Source organism: Amblyomma maculatum, unplaced genomic scaffold (assembly GCF_055883805.1).
Source record: "Amblyomma maculatum isolate TAMU_Amacu unplaced genomic scaffold, ASM5588380v1 scaffold_18, whole genome shotgun sequence".
Classification (NCBI taxonomy): Eukaryota; Metazoa; Arthropoda; class Arachnida; order Ixodida; family Ixodidae; genus Amblyomma; species Amblyomma maculatum.
The window spans coordinates 8,148,236-8,167,627 of record NW_028146743.1 but is presented as its reverse complement, the minus strand read 5'-3'; the positions used below and the strand labels follow the sequence as shown (position 1 = coordinate 8,167,627).

Sequence of the window (19,392 nt, the reverse complement as noted above, 5' to 3'; positions counted from 1 at the left end):
GGAGAGGAGGTACATTTCTATTCTTCAGCAAAGAAACCACAGGCTGGTTCTGACAAGGGGTTTTACTTCTCAGAAACCCGAGTGCACGTGGCGCCGCATAGGGCTCCCAACATTGTCCCTTTTCGACAATTGCAAATCTTTCCTGCATTCCCGGGAAATCACTTAATGGCCGTATGAGTCATGCTCCTTTCTTGTCCTGCACGTCAGCGGACATGTCACTCTGTCGTCTCCTTTGGATAGGAGGCATTCATCACTGGAGGATAGCACTTCTCGACTGGAAGGGTGAACAAAAGAAAGAAAGCACTTCCTGCTATTTCCCGCAGGGGAACGTTTCTTTGTGTTTTTCCAGACGTTCTCTTGACAGGGTCAATTTGGCATTTGCAGGTTGTCCACAAAGCAAAACATGCTTACAAAACAGGATTCCTGGAAACAGGCTCACTTAGAGCCATTGGACCATCACCACATATTCACAAAACTTATCCATGCCCACAGGCGAACAATAGAGCGCGCAAATGCGGATGTTTGGTCGTAACAGTATATATATTGTCACATATATGCCCTGCATCGCTGGACGTGCACTAACCTCGTGCACTAACCTCGCCACGAATCAATATTTTAATCATACAGTTTAGATGGCTCGCAGAGCAATATATTGGTGTTCTCGTAGCTGCTACGAAGGACAGCGTTCACAGCGACAGCTCGAGCGTCATCCGCTTTGTCGTATTCACCACTTCATCCCCTTGGCGAGCGATGTCTCTATCTTCCTCTTCTTTGTGCTTTATTGCAGGTCAGACATCTTGTTGTATCCCGCACAGGTTTCGGTTTCGTTTCCATACATCAGTGCTATCATCATCAGCACATTTTCTCTCTCTCTTCTCTCGAGCTCACACGCTCACACTCTGACGTAAATACACAGTCTACCCTGAGCTGCGGTCTGCGCCTGTTCGTTTCCTCCGTCCGGATACCGGACACCACAGAATAGCGACGACGATTCAAGCATAGTTTTCATTTCCGAAAACTGTACATTCGCCAACATGTTGGGCGGATCTTACCCGCCGCCCCCACCGTTCCTGCCTACGCCAGGCGAACCTGCAGTACCTTGGCAACATTGGAAGCTGGTCTTCCTGAACTTCCTGGAAGCGTTGGGAGGCGACGAGCTACAGCCGAAGCGTCGCAAGGCAATACTGCTAACTCCCTCGGAATCGAAGGCCAACTTGTGTACCACAGCCTCGACGCAACAAGGAGCACCGCAGATCCTTGGGCAAGTGTCACGTCAAGTGCTCACGAAGACCCCTTCAATGCTGCTGTCGCAACGCTGGATGTCCACTTCGCAACAGCAACCAACGACCTGGTGGAACGTCACGGGTTCCGTCAGCGCAAGCAACTACCCGGTGAGAATTTTCAAGCCTACGTAAACGGTCTACGAGGACCTTCCGCAACGTGCAATTTCGGAACTGCAACTGACAGCATGATCCGTGAACAATTACTTGAGGGAACAACTTCGCAAAAGATACGAGAGCGCTTACATTACGAAGGATCGTCTCTCACTCTTTAACGCGCAGTTGACATTGGAAAGCAGATCGAGCAGGCAGAAAGGCAATTAGAAGAATTCAACGTCAGCGCTCCTGTGAACCGCGTGCGAGAAAAAAAAACGGAATCATTCGACCCCTCGCATGGCACGTGCTACCGCTCTGCTCCTGCGGCTTTTCAGAGAATGATGCAACTGTTGCTGAAGGACTGCAAGGGTGTGCTCTGTTACATTGATGACATAATCGTGTGGGGAAGGACACGGCAGGAGCATAACAAAAATTTGAAGCAGGTACTTGAACGTATAAGCGCTTCAGGATTGAAGCTAAATGATAAATGTCTTTTCACTGTTCCTGAGCTGCACTTTTTTGGGACATGTCGTTAGTGGGAAAGGTTTGTGCCTGTTGCCCCTCATGATCTCTCAACATTGCGTTCTTTCTTGGGACTTGTAGGGTACTACTCCCGTTTTATTCCCCGATTTGCTGATTTGGTCGAACCGTTGAGAAAGCTTTTGAGGTCAAATCAAAAGTTTGATTGGAATGAGGAAGCTCAACGCAGTTTTGATCTCGTCAAAAGCTCCTTATTAGCTAGTCCCGTCATACAGATGTTCAACCCAGAGTTAGATGTAATCGTCACCACAGATGCTTCGGAAAAGGGCTTGGGTGCTGTGCTTCAGCAACGCGACGGTGAAGAAATGCGCACCATTGCATTTGCATCGACAGCCTTGACCGCGGCGGAACGAAGATATTCTGTGGGTGAACGAGAGGCTTTGGAATGTCTGTTTGCATGCGAGCATTGGCATGTCTACCTTTGGGGAAGAAGATTTGTGTTGCGCACAGACCATCAGGCTTTGCTAACTTTGCTTTCGTCAGCTGGCGCAGAACGTCGGCCTCTTCGATTATCCAGATGGTCTGCTCGCTTAATGTACTACAACTTTTCGATCGAGTATCACAAAGGGTCTCAAAACGTCATTGCAGATGTACTTTCACGCCTGCCTATTGAAAGCGCTTCAAATAAACCGTAGACGAAGAAATAGTCTCGGTCGTGTCATCATCTGTGACAAAAGAGCAGCTGCAGCTTGCTACCGCTGCAGACGAACTATTGCAAAAGGTTGTGGGATATGTCACAAAAGGGTGGCCGCCGAAAACGTCCCTGACACCTGATGTGTTTCCTTACTTTGACGTGCGAGAGGAACTGTCTCAGGTGGATGGCTTGTTACTCCGAGGGGAAAAAATTGTAATCCTCGATGTGCTGAAGGCTACGCTTGTCAGCTTCGCACACGAAAACCACTCTGGCATAGTGAGAACTAGGCAAAGGCTGCGTGACCTCTATTGGTGGCCTCGAATGGACAAACAAGTTGAGGAAGCTATAGGTCACTGTCACATTTGTCAGACACTCGACAAGTCTGCTAAACCATCTTTCGCGCCTTTGAAACCTGTGGCGTTCCCAGACAAGCCATGGCAAAAGCACGCAATGGCATTGTAGGTCCTCTTGAATGGTCACCTTTCAACTGTCGATACATAATAACCCTGATTGATTACCACTCGAAGTGGCCTGAAGTTGCATTTGCACCGACAGTAACGTCGCATACTGTTGTTGAGTTCCTGCAGGGAGTATTCAACCGCGAGGGTTTCCCGGACGAAATTGTAGCTGACAGCGGACCGCAGTTCAAGTCACAAATGTTCGAGGAATTCTTGCGCGAGAGGAGCATTATACATCGTTGCTCTTCAGTGTACTACCCTCAGGGAAACGGTGCAATAGAAAGATTCAACAGGGTTCTCAAAGATTGGATACAAATGGCGAGATTGGAAAAACGCCCGTTGAAAACTTCCTTGGTTGACTACCTCGGTACATATAAATCAACTCCGCACGCGACGACTGGCTTGTCACCTGCGAAGCTCCTACATGGTCGTCAACCCAGAACACGGCTCAGTATTGCTGGAATGCCCTCTGGGAGCGACGTACACTCTAATGCTGTATTGAAGCCCGTTCGCGAGAGGGTGCAAGCTAAGCAGTCGTACACCCAACAGTATACGGATAGAAGACGCGGTGCTAGGGCCCCAACATTTCGAAACGGTGACCTCGTTCGAGTAAGGAGACCCAAAGCTGGAAGCAAGGCATCGCTATCATACATGGGTCCATTTAAAGTAGTCAGAAAAAGATGCCGGAATTCATTTCTCCTAAGTGACGGCCGCATCTGGAATGCATCTAAATTATCTGGCGTACCAGAAAACAGCTCTGACTCTACACCGTCCCGGGCACTGCTTCCAGACAACGATCCAACTACTTCTGAAGATCGCGCGGAACCAGCACCATCTGAACCGCAGTCCCCAGTGGTTGAATCAAGTTCAACTCTTCCGCAAAGCAACGACACAGGACAAACGCTGCGTCGAAGTGCAAGAGACCGTCGCCCACCTGACAGACTTCAATACTGACTTTACTGTTTCTGCCCTTGGGCATACTGTGCTTTTACGTGTGTTTCGTGTTTTTGTTTAAGCGGAAGGTGATGTTGTATCCCGCACAAGTTTCGGTTTCGTTTCCATACACCAGTGTTATCATCAGCACATTTTCTCTCTCTCTCTCTTCTCTCGAGCTCACACGCTCACACTCTGACGTAAATAAACAGTCTACCCTGAGCTGCGGTCTGCGCCTGTTCGTTCCCTCCGTCCGGATACCGCACACCACACATCTCTCTTACAATACTCCCCCTGTGAAAAGACGCCATCCTGGCGGATTAAGCGGAGGTCACGATGGAAGGGTCATAGTACGGTTTGAGGCGGTCAAGTTGGAGAATTCCACGTCCTCCTCGGCGGTGGTCTGTTGATGGTGTGAGGGGCTCGATAAGGTATTAACCGGGGAAGTCTGCTTAAGCACACGATAATGTCCCTGGTATCGACTAAGAAACTTGGGCGACTGGTCTGAAGTAGAAGAGGGCACCCATAGCCACACCAATGAGTCTGGACGATAAGCAGCGGCAGACATGAGGATCCGGCTCGGTTCTTTTTCTGGTGGTACTGGTTTCGAGCTGTGATTTGACGTGAGATCTGACGGCACTCTTCGGCATATAGGCAGCGTCTTGAGAAATGGGTGTCAATTTGGAGAGGTCGGGGTGGTAGGGTAGGATCGTGTCCATTGCGCAAGAAGGTTCGCGGCTGTACAGAAGGTAATAAGGCGAGAAACCGGTAGTCGCTTGCGTAGTAGAATTGTAGGCGTAGGTTATGAATGGTAACACACGGTCCCAATTTGAGTGGGTGTATGAAGCATACATAGCCATCATGTCTCCAAGGATTCAATTAAATCCCTCGACCATTGCATGTCCCTGCGGATGGTAGGAAGACGTCGTAAGATGAACAACACTGCACTCCTGAAGAAGGGCTTCACCGACATCAGACAAAAATGCACGACCACGGCCATTAAGTAATTCCTGTGGTGCCCCGTGACGCAGGATAAGGTTCTCAAGGATGAAACCAGCGACGTGACGAGCAGTTGCAGCTGGTAAAGCAGCAGTTTCAGCATATCTGGTGAGGTGATGGATGGCAACAATGATCCATCTGTTGCCGGCAGAAGAGCAGGGAAGAGGCCAGTAAATGTCGATTCCAACACGTGCAAATGGCCGATGTGGACACGGTAGAGGCTGCAGGGGAACTTGAGGGCGTGGTGGATTCTTTCGACACTGACAGTTCATACAAGAGCGGACGTACTGGCGAACAAAACGATACATGCCCTGCCAGTAGTAGCGATGATGTAGGCGGGTATATGTTTTCAGGAATCCAGCATGGGCGCACTGTGGGTCATCGTGAAAGCTCGCGCAAATGACAGATCGGAGATGTCGAGGAATAACAAGCAGCCATTTTCGGCCATCAGGGAGGTAGTTTCTACGGTAAAGGAGGTTGTCACAGATTGTAAAGTGATGGGCCTGACATCGAAGAGCTCGAGAATGGTGGCGCTGTGATAGGTTGGCCAGAACGTTTATGAGTGTAACAATCCTGGGATCTTTGCGCTGCTCAGATGCCATATCTATGGTTTCAAGGGAGAGAGGAGTGAGGCCGGTGACAGCGTGTGGTTCAAGGTCAGAGGTCACAGGGAGCGTGACAGGGTATCTGTGTCGGAGTGCTTGCTACCAGAGCGATAAAGGACATGAATGTCGACCATAGTCTTGTAAACGGAGATCCCAGCGGACGAGGCGGCTGGAAGGATCTTTGAGGAACGACAGCCAGCAGAGAGCATGGTGATCGGTGATGACATCGAATGGCCGATCATATTAGTAAGGACGAAACTTAGTGATGGCCCATAACAATCGCCAGACATTCTTCTTCTGTTACTATATAGTTGCTGTCTGCTTTGGTCAGGGCATGACTGCCATAAGCTACGACGTACTCAGGGAAACCACGTTTGTGCTGAGCGACAACAGCACCGATACCGATGCCATTGGCGTCCGTGTGGAGCTCGGTAGGAGCGCACGGGTCGATGTGACGGGTGGGGATGTCAGAAGTCGGCGAAGCGTAGTAAAAGTGTCAGCACATTCATGTGACCAGGTCAAGCTAGGGGGCAATAATTTCGGCAAATTTGAAGCGGCGGAAATACGAGCAAAGTTCTATAAAGCAGTGCAGTTCTTTAAGTGAGGTGGGCCTGGGAAATTCTGCCACTGCATGAAGTTTGGCAGAGTTCGGCAGGACTCCGTCCTTGGACACGACATGGCCGAGTATTGCCAGCTGTCGAGCACCAAAATTACACTTCTTCAAGTTTAGCTGCAAGCCTGCGTCACTCAGACATTGAAGAACACTCTGTAGGCGAAGAAGATGAGATAGAAAGTCCTTCTAGAAGATGTCAACATCATCTAGGTAGCAGAGACATATCTGCCACTTCAGCCCACGGAGGATGTTGTCCATCATGCGATCAAATGTGGCTAGAGCGTTGCACAAACCAAAAGGCATGACATAAAATTCATATAGACAGTCTGGCGTTATGAATACAGTTTTCTGGCGGTCGGCTTCAGCCATTGACAACTGCCAATAGCCAGAGCGGAGGCCCGGCGAAGAAAAGTATTCAGCTCCCTGCAAACGGTCAAGGGCGTCGTCGATGCATGGGAGGGGATAAACGTCCTTCCGAGTAATCTTATTGAGCCGACGGTAGTCGACGCAGAACCGAATGGAGCCGTCCTTTTTCTTGACTAGCACGACGGGTGAAGTCCACGGGCTATGAGAATGCTGGATCACTCCGCGCTCGAGCATGTCACTCACTTGGCCATCGATTACGCGGCGTTTAGTGGCCGAGACTCGTGATGCAGTGGCGCGTGGAGGCTGGTGTCGATATGATGGCGGACCGCTCTGGTACGCCCCAACGAAGTTTGGTAGAGTCAAAGGAGGCACTGAATCGTTGAAGCAATTAAGGCAACGAACTAGTAGCACTGGGTAGGCGGCAAAGATGCGTCGACAGAACGCTCGAAAATGTCAGATGTGGTCGAGTGGTGACTCCAATGAGGGGAGTGAGGGCAGTAAGGTGATGCACTATAGGGTCTGCAATAACACTAGAGGCGTTGGCGGGATCTATGATATTGACAGCGCTAAGTGATTCTCCTCGAAGTAATGTCGTTGAAAAAGGCAATGGGTTGGCGACGTACAGAGCGCTAATACCACCGGAAATTGTTAGCACGGCATGCGAGAGCAACATATACTTGCGATGAGCACAACGGACGGACGGTGTGTACATTACTGCAGCGTCATTGATGGCGTCACATTTCACAGGCACAAGAACAGAAGAGGAGGCAGGGATAGCGACGTCGTCGGTAGCGAAGATGGGCGCAGCTGGAGCAGGGGTTGTGTCTACGAGAGTGTCACATAGCGGCAACAAATCAATATGCGCACGTGCGCAGTCGATGATGGCATGATGCTTGGACAAAACGTCCCAGCCGAGGATGATTTCATGAGAAGAGTTAGCGAGAACAATGATTTCAATAACGTATAGGAGAGACCTTGTATGCTGAGTCGTGCGGTGCACGCAGCAATTGGTCGAATCTTTTCGGCGCTCGCGGTTCGCAATGAAATGTCATGGATGGGCGTCGTCACTTTTTAAAGTTTGCGGCACAGGTTGCAACTAATCACGGACACCGCAGCACCAGTGTCAACAAGCGCATCAACAGCAACGCCTTTGACGAAAATCTCGATAATGTTTACAGGCCTTGACACAGTTACTGAGGGCACAGTTCTTGCCTCTGGAACTGCGACGCCTAGTTTTCCGGCTGAAGGAGTAGTGATCGGCGGGTCATAAGAGAGCGGGACCGACGGGGGGGAGATGGCGACCGGTGGGCATATGAAACGGAACGTGTCGGAGAGTGATGCGACGGCGGACGACTGGATTCAGGTACGGAAAAAGGTACGTCGTAGGCTGGAGCGCGCGAGTAGTCATAAAAATGGAATGCACATGCACGGCACCACCGTACCACATGGCCAGCTACACCGCAGACGTAGTATATTGGTCGATTATCTTGTGTGCGCCACGGATTTGGATTGCGGAGACCGGTGCGATGCCGAGCAGGTTGCGTAGGTGGTACAGGACGCACGGGCAGCGGGCGATCGAAGCCGTGGTTTGGGGGCGAGTACGTTGGCGTTTCGGGTGAAAGCGGTGGGCGGCTTGCGATTTCAGCGTACGTCAGCGGAGCGGCCACCGTATGGGGTGGGTTGGTACTTGGCAAGATCTCGGCAACCTGCTCCTGGACGACACGCTGCAGAGGAGGCGACAGAGATGAAGAATCGGGCCAGCAGGTAACCGAGGACAACTGTCGAGCCACCTCTCCCCGCACAAACTGTTTTATTTGCTGGAGAAGCACTGGGTGATCCTGGAGGGCACCAGGAAGATCCAGTGTCGATAGTGCTTCATTCAATGAAATGGTTCGGTGCGTAATGATACGCTGTTTGTGGAGCTCGTCATAACTCTGGCACAAAGAAATGACATCAGAAACTGTTTGAGGGGCTTTGGTGGCGAGCATGTGGAATGCGTCCAATTCAATTCCTTTGAGGACATGCTTGGTCTTCTGTGTTTCAGTCACATATAGATTAAAACGTTTACACATGTCGACAACACCCTCAATGTAGCTCGTGAAATTTTCGCCTTTCTGCTGGACGCGAGAACTCAACCGTTATTCAGCGCGAAGTTTCCGGACAGCGGGGCGACCGAACACCTCCGCGAGACTGTGCTGCCCAGGTAGAAATATCAGCTTTGTGGTTTCGGAATCACAAGCTAGCTGGCGACATCACGTAAATATATGATGACGTTGGTGAGCTTAACGCGGTCATCCCACTTATTGTAAGCACTCCCACGCTCGTATGTAGTCAGCCAGTCCTCTACGTCGGTGTCGTCCGTGCCGGTGAATATAGGTGGGTCGCGCTGCCGCACAGGTCCAGAACAGATGATAGCGCTTGAAACAAGCTGGCCAGACTGGGTTGTGGCGTCTGTCGTGACCTTAGAGCTGGGCAAGATGCGACGGCGGAGTTCCAGGCTGGGAACAGGCGACAGCTCCACCAGGTGTAATGAAGCGGTTTAGATGGCTCGTAGCTGTTACGAAGGCCAGCGTTCACAGCGACAGGTCGAGCGTCGTCCGCTTTGTCGTCTTCGCCACTTCATCCGCTTCGGCGCGCGACGTCTCTATCTTCCTCTTTCTGCAAAAACTGTGTGAAGATTGACATACAGGAATGACATGCACATCATTAACAAGAAGAAAAATGCCACCAAAATTTGATGTCTATGGTCCTTTAATACTGATTTTAAAGGGCACTGTTTTATAGCGAAATTTAAGGCCTCCGATATCAAAGGTGAGTCCCGTTTTTAAATTTTATTAGTCGGAGTTGTTGGTCGAAATATCGAACGTAAATCAATGAGCAACAAAAAGACCGGCGAATTGAATTTCACGCATCACGCATAAATAAATTGGCGTGCCTTTCTATAAAAACCCACCGGGGTGGCGCAGTGGTTACGGCGCTAGACTATTGTGTCCAAGGATGGTGGATTGAATCCCGGCTTCGGCGGCCGCTTTGCAATGCAGGCGAAAAGCAAGGCGGCCCGTGTTCTGTGCGATGGCAGTGCACTTTAAAAGACCCCAGGGGGTCGACATTTCTGTAGCGCTCAACTGCGGCATCTCTAATAGCCTGAGTCGCTTTGAAACGTTAAACCCCCAAACCAAACCAAACGTTCCTATAAAAATAGTGCTTGCATGCATGCGCTACGTCCAGGCTAGACGTTGCGCTTCCTGACGTATGAGTCATTCGTTTGTTGTTGTTTTTTCCTTATTTTGTCCTAATTACAGCCTCTATCAAACATCGTGCCTACTTAGTTATTTCCCGTAGTGAAGTTTCATATCATTCATATTCATCTGGAAGCCACGTCGATTAACGGTTTCCACTAGCATTCTAACTCAGCAGGAAAAAAAAAATGAAACGTCACAAATTAGGATACAGCAGCAATTTCCGAGCACATTTAGCGGCTACTTACCAAGAGCGTGACCGTGCTTCCTGTAGAGCTTGGAAAGAGCCGTGTTGTGGACGAGGTCTTTGTACTGCATCCCACGCTCTAGCGTCATAGTGCATCCAGTGGCCTGCGCTGCTGCTCTGAAGCAGCCTTCAGCTTTGGCGACTAATTTGTTCAGTTCGTCGATCGTCGCTCCACGAATGTTGTACACGAGTTTGCTGCTTTCCGGAATGATGTTAGGGTAGCTTCCCGATTCCATGATAGTACCTGCAAAGAAGATGCATGTATGATCGAACAAGCAAAGAAAAAATCTGTGGCACGAGCATTGAAGAAAACTTCCTCCATTTACCACATTGGCACTACAGTGACCAAAAAATTGTTCATTCCGCGAAACAAGACCCAATATAAAAAAACCGCCGGCTTCCTGGCACTGACTGTTAATGCGCACTATACCCTCAGGGGCCAAACCACAAGTGTTTCGCTGGTTCCCTCGTTCGTATAAATTTCTCGCCCTTTCGCAGCGGAAATGTAGGTGCTTAAATTTGGTGGTATCGTTCGGTTGGAGACGCATGATTTGTCATTGGAATTTCGACGATAGCGTTTGAGAGCAGCTCGCCTTCACGAGCCTTTGCGTGGTGCCTGTTTGAAACATAAAAATGGCGCTACGGGGAAGAAAATATCCCGGCGCTGAAGGGCATTAAATTTGAAGTAACGAAAGCTGATGTCGAGAACTCAGAAGGTCACGTTAAGCTGCTCCGTTGTGGAAAAACAAAATTCAGTTAACACCTAATGGGGTCATTACTGCTAAAACGGAATTGAAAATGACACAAACTTCGCGAAATGCTATTTCAGAAGACTCATTGTTCGTGTACCCTTGAACGATCGGAGCTGATTGGTGGCACTTGATGTCAAATGGTAGTGATCATGAAAGCAATTAACGCGGGCGCGCGACATGCGGAGCTTGAAGGTTGATTTTTTTCTTACGCGGCACGACATATGATATAAAAATTTGTGTATCTACTGTGATGGCAGTTGGTTTCTGCAATCGATCTCAAGGGAGATGATCACAAAGATTTTTTTGTCCTATTTCGAACACCACAAGTAGTCTCTAATTTACAGTCTTCGCATGAACAGTGCACGTACAAAGTTTTTTTTTTTTTTTTTTTTTACATGACCCGTGAAAGATGGAAGTTTTGTAAAAAAAAACAAACAAAAAGACTACTTACGGCATTCCTATCAAAAATTGCAACCCAATAATGTATCGGCCCAGTGCCTTTGTGCATTTGCTGTATAGGCCCCTATTTTTGTGATAAGCAAGAAGTCCAACTTGAAGCAAGAGCACAGCAAACTTCTTTGGCACCAGCAATTATTGCGGTATTCAGCTGTCAGGAAGTCACAGAAAGGCCTAATCGGATTTGTATTTCGTATAACGAATATATATATATACTCTTACAATATTTATTTTGATAGCTTAGCTGGTAAAAAAAAAGCACAAAAAAACAACAGTAGCAAATATCGCTACAGAGTTCAGCGGGGCGATGAATGCCCACGGAAGGCTCCTTATTTAAATTTGGTAAGTGCAGATGTTTTCGGGCCTGTTTGTGCTTGTTATGCCTTTGTACTCCCAAAAGACGCTAAGTTGGGCATATTCCAATTCGATACTTCTGTGACAGTGTTCGTCCTGTAAACTTTATTCCCCAACGTAAAAGCATATAGGCAGCAGAATTGATATTTCATTTTTTCCAGGGACACATCTGTCATGCTTTTTATGCACTTACTGACCGCGAACGAATTGACGAACTTCTCGAAATCGTTTAGATGGGCTCGTTAACGGATGCCTGATGGTGTCATTAGGGCCACGACTGAAAAGCTCGTTTGCAAGATTATTAGATGTTTCTCCGAAGCATCTGTAATGAAATTCCCACATGCAGAATGCTCCATGCACATGTTTGAAATAAGAATTTACGCTATCCACTCAAGGGGCGCCCTTTACAGATTTCGCGCCTCTATTTCCGAACCGCCATTTATCTCGGTGGCTTAGTAGCCAGGCGTTCCGCTTCAAACCTCCCGGACGCGAAATTGTAACCAGCCTTCAGCGAAAGCGCTTAGACGGAGAAAAAACCCGCGGACGCTTGCTTGGTATCAGACATCTGTGTACGTTAAGTGACCCAGTTAGTCGAATCCATGAAAAAAGCCCCCCCCCCACCCCCCCCCCCCCCCCCCCCCGCTATACACCTTCTTCTCCCCTCCTCCCCACAGCTCCATGCGCAGCACGTTGAACTTTCTGCCCACCCTGGTCCTGCCCACGGTGTAAGAATATTTAGGTGGGGACACAGCACGGGCGAGGCACTGGACGCAAGTTTCCAGCTAAAGTACCAGCCACGGTCCTCCGAACCGGGCCGCTGATCACAGCGTCAGCGTCGATGTAGCGGTGAATCTTCACTGGAAGAAAAAACACATACATCGACGACGCCGTTGCGATAGCAACCTGCTGATATCGCGCGGCGCGTTTCTCCTGCATGAGCCGTTTGCGTGGCCCGAACTGTTTCCCCGTCGTCGCCAGAAGCATCACCGTGGTACTTTATTCTTAAGCCGTGCCCACTGCATTACTGCAGAAGCAAAGTCCAGAATAATTTATTGGCTTGTCAATACTATTGACGTAACTTATTTCTAACAACGAAGTGAAGAAAAGGTTGAAGTTGTACTTTATATTTAAATATCGGGGAGTAGTACAACATTACTCAACCGTTAAGTCATCGTTATTGAATTGAAGGCGCCGGAGTAGCAGTTTTCTCACTTTGGATAGCGTAAATAGAGCAGCGAAAGCGAATCCTGCGTTCGGTTGAGCGAAAGGGAGAAAATTATAAAAATTTATATGGTATGAAGGAATGAAGGAAATGAAACAGCGCCCCGTACCACTTCTCTATCGAATAAATCACTAACGTGGAAACTGAGTGGAAGAATGGAATAAGCAAGCGAAGGAAAGTACGGACGAGTTATGTGTACGAAAACCGGAACAAATGCTGGCGTGATTTAAGGCTTTTGTGCCTGAAGCAAGCTCAACTGTCTTCAATATTTGCACGCATCCTGACTGCACGAACGGCTTCACGATCTATCTATCTATTTACGTTCATCAACTGATTTATATACGGCTTTGGCGCATCACATCATATTACTATTGTTCGCCAATATCTAACGTAGATTCAAAAAAGCTGTTAACCGTAATTTTACCTCTATTGTTTTGTATTGAATAAATTATACTCGGTGTTCTTTTTCCACTGTTGTGAAATTCTCTTCCCCTCTGTACTGTACCCAATACCCTGAGGATAAAAGAATAAGGGAAAGGAAAAAAGAAGCTAAGAAAATTAATGGTAAAGAGGAAATGAGAGGGCGGAGAGGGGGATTCAGTGGGAGCTGGCAGAATCCAGTTGGCGGACCTCTAATTTAAGGAAGGAATAAAGTAAGGAGCAAACTAAGGATGAGCGGGCACACTGATGGGCGAACAAAAGATGCAAAGTCAAAGAACAAATGAAACGACCGAAGGTTAATGCTTTGTTGTAAAAGTGCCGCCGCTTATGCGTGCAGCAGGTTCAAATTCCGCGCGAAACATTATTCGCCTTCTGCGCTTTTATTTAAGCATTCACGAAGCCATAGATTGATAGCACTGCGCTGACTAATGGTCCTAGACAGAAACAACGCGGCAAAAATATTTTTCTCTCATCATCGCCCACAGTGTACGAGAAAATGGCTCTCAAAAAGCGTGTGTTCACCATAGAAAAGCATTGCCTCCCACTACGTCACAGGCCGCTGAGTGAACTGCCATCTCGTACGGCTTAGAGTAACTAGGGGACTTTATCTGGAACCGGCGCGGTACGCTGTGTTCCGACCTATATATCTTGCACCGTGGTCCTGCCTATGAGTGGGTATGTAGTACCCTCTGACATAAGATTAGCCAGCTACTCTTGTAATAGTACATTTTTTCTCAAGTAGATGGCGCCAAACGCCTAACGCCAGCCTGGCGCCAATTATTGTCGTTTTCGTGCGTTTTTCCTACCGAGCGAAGTATATTAACTTTGTGGCCGAATCAATGTTCACTATTCCTATCATGTAAGAGTCATTGTTCTCTCCACCACTGCATTCCTTGGACATTCATGCGGCCGCGCATCATCCTAAAAACGCCCTCTCCTAAGAGCAGGAATTTTCCCAGGACTTGGAATTAGCTAGGGTGGGTGTCTAAATTCCGGAGGAGTTGTGGAGGGGAGGGGGGGGGGGGGGGGGGGAGGTAGATTGCAAAGGAGTTACGATAGCCATTTCAAATTGTTAATTTCGGTTGTTTATCTGTCGCGTCTGACTGGCAACGTTTATATCTCCGGCATCACGAGAAAGATTGCGGACAATTTCTTCACTTCCTACAGATACGAAGGTCGTATTTAGAAACAGACAAAAAAACTAATAATAAGAACTAAGTAAATTCTGCTCAGAAAATACGCAGCAGTTCAGGCTCTTAGCAATAAACTTTATAAGAAATACTTGCGGTTCAACACAACTCGCATAACGCAGACGTGGCAAATATCATCATCATTATCATCAGCCTGAGTATACCTACTGCAGGGCGAAGGCCTCTTCCATATTTCTCCACTTAACCCGGCTCTGTGCTAGCTGCATCCACTTTACCCCTGCAAACTTCTTAACCTCATCAGCCCACCTAACTTTCTGCCGCCCCCTGCTACGCAAACATATTACGCTTTAAAACACGTGCGAAATTGAACTATATAGAATAACAGATCAACACAGTAATAAACACACACCGGGAATTCGAGTCCATCCATGCTCAACACTATACAAGCATGCGGAAGGTATACACCGGTGCTTTGATATTAGCCATGACGATTTGCATGAAAATGACACATCTATACTAGAATTTACGGCTGAGAATTGGTCGAATAGGTGCAAGCACAGGTAATTTGCAAGGGCCGACCATTCACTAAGCAATTAAATTAGCAAAACAAATCTAAGCCGAGACGCGACCGTCCATATATGTAGTTCCCACTAATGGAAAAAAAAAAAAAAAAAAAAGCTGCAGAAACAAATCAGCGCATTTTCAACCACATTCCGTACAGTAACATCCGCCTTGGTTTCTTGTTGTGACATCCCGCCACGTAAACACGTCGGCCACTATAAGTGGCATTTCGGGCGTCTGGCAGTTCCGGGACTTCAATGTTTGTTCTCAGCAGCTCATTGATTATGTATGGAGAACGTAGCTTCGCTCTGATGACAAAGGCTGCTCGTCGTATTCACAGTACTTTGGTTTGTATTGAAGTTGTGGTTTCTTTCATTACATGCCAGGTATGAATGATGGGAAGATATGTAGCATACTTGCAAGTATATGCTCGTCTTCTGACGCTATTCAACAAAATGTTTTCGTAGTGTATTGAAAAATAAAAAAATACATTATGAATTAAGAGGTGCTTTCAGAAAAATATAATGATCAGATGAAACGTAATGTTTCCAGAAAGATGAAGCTCATTTCCGAATAACGCACGAATAATCTGAACTGACACTGAAGATCTTTGCACTTATAAAAAAAATAAAGCTGTAGTAACAGTGTGTGAAAGAACGACATATTATTGTTGCCTACAGGCAGGCTTTGAAGTTTTGGTCGTATTGCTGACTGCGTGTAGATACAACAATTTGGTGCTCTGCACCTGAGGCACTATTGGCGTGGTCTGCATTCTTCGACCCTAAAATGCAGCTAGCTCAGTACAACAAATAAAAAAAAAAAAGACTTAAAATCTTAAGGCCGCTCTGTTTACAACTTCGCTCTCAATGGGGTCGCATAAACCTGGCTTCTGTTTGGCTAACTGAACGAGACTTAATAAGCCATTTATCTCTTGAAAACATACTTCTGACGCTACTCTACGCTTCAGCGAACTTGTCGCGGGTTTGCGGAAAGAGCTAACGAACTAATTCAATCATGAAAGCTGCAAAATATAAGCGTATGAGTATAGATTCCTTAGCAGATTCGCAACCTCGGATCGCGGGTCTGTCTAGTGTTTGGGCGTTGGCAACCATAAAGATTGTTTTATTCTCATTTCCCCTCAATGCCAGCTACGTGTATATAGGGTGCTGAATCAAGGGAAGTAAAAAGGTTTTATGAACGAAGCCATGTTTGAGGGGGAAAGGGGAGAGTTTCCCGGCATTTTTCATCTCAGCCATCCGCTCGCTGAATGCCTCTGCTTTGCTGCCATTTTCGCTAAATCCTCACGGTATTCAGCTTGACATCGCGTTTCGCAAAGCACACATCCCAGGTCGTGCGCAAAGCATAATATCATGTTCCCAGTCGAGATTCATCCACGTCGGACACGGTCCCTGCATGCGTTTCCCGCAATGACATGAGTTGTACCTTTGTTTGCTCTATCATTACCGCATGTCGGCTAGCTCTGATTTTCTTAATGACAATGCAATTGTGAAATCACGTTCAGTTTTTCCCCTCTCATGGTATGCGTGTTTCTCCCTTTTAGCTAATGGATATTCGACGTAACCTAAAATAATTTTTCTAGAAAAATAATCCGCTTGTCGCGCTCCTCTTGGGCAAGATGGACATGGAGCAAAAATCATTTCTACATACGATTTTTAGAAATCAAGTGTGCTATGCTTATTATTTATTCATTTAGGCTTATCCTTGACAAGGATATGCACTTAGTGGTAGGTGCACATATGTGTGCAGCAATCAGGGCCATACTTGTAATAGCGCGTGTTTAGCAGTTAACATCAACGTAGCGTCTTCATCTCCATGTCCAGTGTTATACACTAATTTTTCCTTTCCGCCCTCATGAAAGAATGCAGCTGAGCAACGTCTTCATTAATATTCTCTTCTATCACGCACGACAGAAACCAATGCAGAGCTTGCTCTGCTTTCTGGACAGCGTACAGGAGTATGTATCCGACTGTGCACGATTTCGTGCGTATCCTTACGGAGCAAGCACATGGGCTAAAACTGGACTTCATCGAAACAGCATAGCCTTTTTCGTGCAGTTCAATAGATCCTTTTTTTTTTCTTTATTTTTATGCTGAACTCCTTTTATTCCAAGATGCCGGCGTGAGAGGGGCTTGTCATCAAACACCTTTAGTAGAGCGTGTGCCGTGTAGCCGTCTACGTTAATGAAGTGCCTGAACTCCTCCCACCGGCAGTGCTCCCGCACTGATTGGTACCGACGCAGGGGAGGGGGGCAGCCGCTCAACTAACGGGCAACTAGTGCAACCTGGCGCCCTCGGGGCGAGCTTCTATGCGTCGGGAAGAGATCGGGAACAATCAAGCGCGTCTGCACTGGCGGCAGTCGGGCTATTCCGCGAACGTAGACGTAAACGCGGTACGCGGTTTGCTAAAGGTGTCAATTGATAACACCCTGTGCAGCGTCTCCAAACATCGTGCGAGCTTTTTCGCATGAGCGTTCCATTTGGGGACGTTTTTTAATATTGAAAATTGGCGTTTCTGTTCATCCGCCTCCAGCTATTACCACTTTGCTCTGCTGAATGGTGTCAACCGTCGGTTTTACATTGCTTTCCAGTGGAGAAAGTAGTATGCACTGCGACGCGCGGAAAGGAAGGCGCATGTCGCCATTCAAGTGTGGATCTCCATAGCACATGATTGCAGCACCACTAGGAACATGCTGTGTAATCCAGATGCCTCAGTACGAACAATCCTGTTCGCAAGAAAACCACCTCTCGACATACATTACGAAAAATTTCAGTGCACTGAGGAGCAGAACCTGGGGCCATATTCGGGAAGGGTCCACTCAGTAGATATGCTTAAATGGGCACAGGTGAAACTGGGCGCATTCTCTTGTTACAAGAAAGGACCGCCGCTGAAGTCACAGATTGCTTTGCTTGCGTACAAGCTCGTGCCGCCTTACATTCTAAACGGACAGGTGTTTCTGCTTTCGAACGCTTTAATACAAACTGTATAGGTTGCAGATTATTCGCTGCAGTAATAAAGTTTTCATTAAAATCCTTAACGTTGGTGCAACTGTTGCTGGTGAAATGATATGTAACCTGCAGAGAGTAAACTGTCGCAACGCACCCGTTACCACTGCCCTAGAGGCTCAAATCAATTGGTTTGACTTGACCCGGTCTCGCACATTTGGCGAGCGCATCCGGAATCCAGGACCTTATGCAACCGTGCCTCGGCGACTTCAGATGAACTAAGTTAGACGCAAGCAATGATCGCGTCAGTAGGAGGCGTATACGTTCAATAACAATGCGTTGCTGCCAGCGAGTACACTATTATCCAGCAATGTGTGCCCTTTGAACGCGTTCACTTTTGTTCCTCCATTTCTCATTTCTCGAGATGTAGAAAAAATGTTTGGTTATGTTATGCACGTTTTACGCGTTTCGCTCCTGATGTGATAAGGCGATTTTTTTTTAAGGAATATTTTGTTTTTGTGTTCATGTCGGCAAGGGCTCATCTAACGGCGGAAAACGTACAGTACAACGCCGGTGACGCGTTGTATTGTATGTTATAATGATACAACGAGATCAATTAAGGTTAAAATATAATCAGAGGTTGGCTCGAAGGTGACTTTCTCGTACTGCGTGAAGCCGTCACGCCGATCAGACATCCCGAACGTGCCCTTCTTCACGCATAAAGTGTAGCATTCGCTAACAACACTGCCGAATGAAAAGAGCAAAAACGGAGCCTTCCAGGCACACTGCAACAAAGAGAAATAAGTCGTATTCTCTAAGTTGTTTCAAATTTTGGTCACGACTATTCGAAACACGGCTGCCATAGCGGAATGCAGTCAATGCCTACCCACCGTGTATTCTGCTGCTTGGGTTCAGCTGCTGCCTAAGCAGGGAGATGTTGACGTACGAGGCCACGGCCGCATCCAGCGCGTTTACTCCTTCCCAGGGACGCACCGCGGCGTGAGCTGTTTTCCCTCGGAAGTGCACAGTTGTCTGTAAAAGCGGTGAATGGGGCGCCCATAAATGGCAACGTTCAGGGCACTGCAACTCTGGTACTGACGGAAGCACTACATGTATGTATGTATCGGAACTACTTTTTTTTTTTTTTTTTAGAAAGCGTTGGTGCGAGGTGCTGACTGCGTACTCTGCGAATTTTGAAAATGGGCCTTTATTTTGATCATACGGCCCGAAAGAAGTGAAGAAAGGCTACAGCCTCTTTGAAGGTCTGAACAGCTGCACTCTTCCGCTGAAGGAGGACGATCCCGCTTTTAGTTGGAGACCGCTTTTCTAGCTCCAGGGTCACGTGACCAAGGCGTGGGTCCAGAAGAGAGCGCCCTTGGTGTACAAATCCGGACCACCCCAAGTCCCAATGAGAGGATGGGGAGGTACCAGTCGTGGCACCTTGACACTTTGCACGTACCGGTTCGTTGTACCGGTCGTGCG

The 19,392-nt window shown here is 47.7% G+C and overlaps 1 protein-coding gene across 1 annotated transcript in view; it reads right to left on the bottom strand.

Annotated features, from left to right (window-relative positions):
- LOC146171835 (xaa-Arg dipeptidase-like) overlaps positions 1-19,392 on the bottom strand; it is a 72,193-nt gene that overhangs the window by 9,148 nt on the left and 43,653 nt on the right. Inside the window, exons 4-5 of the mRNA XM_084586347.1 lie at positions 18,801-18,942; positions 10,012-10,254 (exon numbers count right to left, since the gene is read on the bottom strand). Of these exons, the coding sequence (XP_084442473.1) occupies positions 10,012-10,254; positions 18,801-18,942 (385 nt within the window). The remainder of the gene's footprint in view (positions 1-10,011; positions 10,255-18,800; positions 18,943-19,392) is intronic.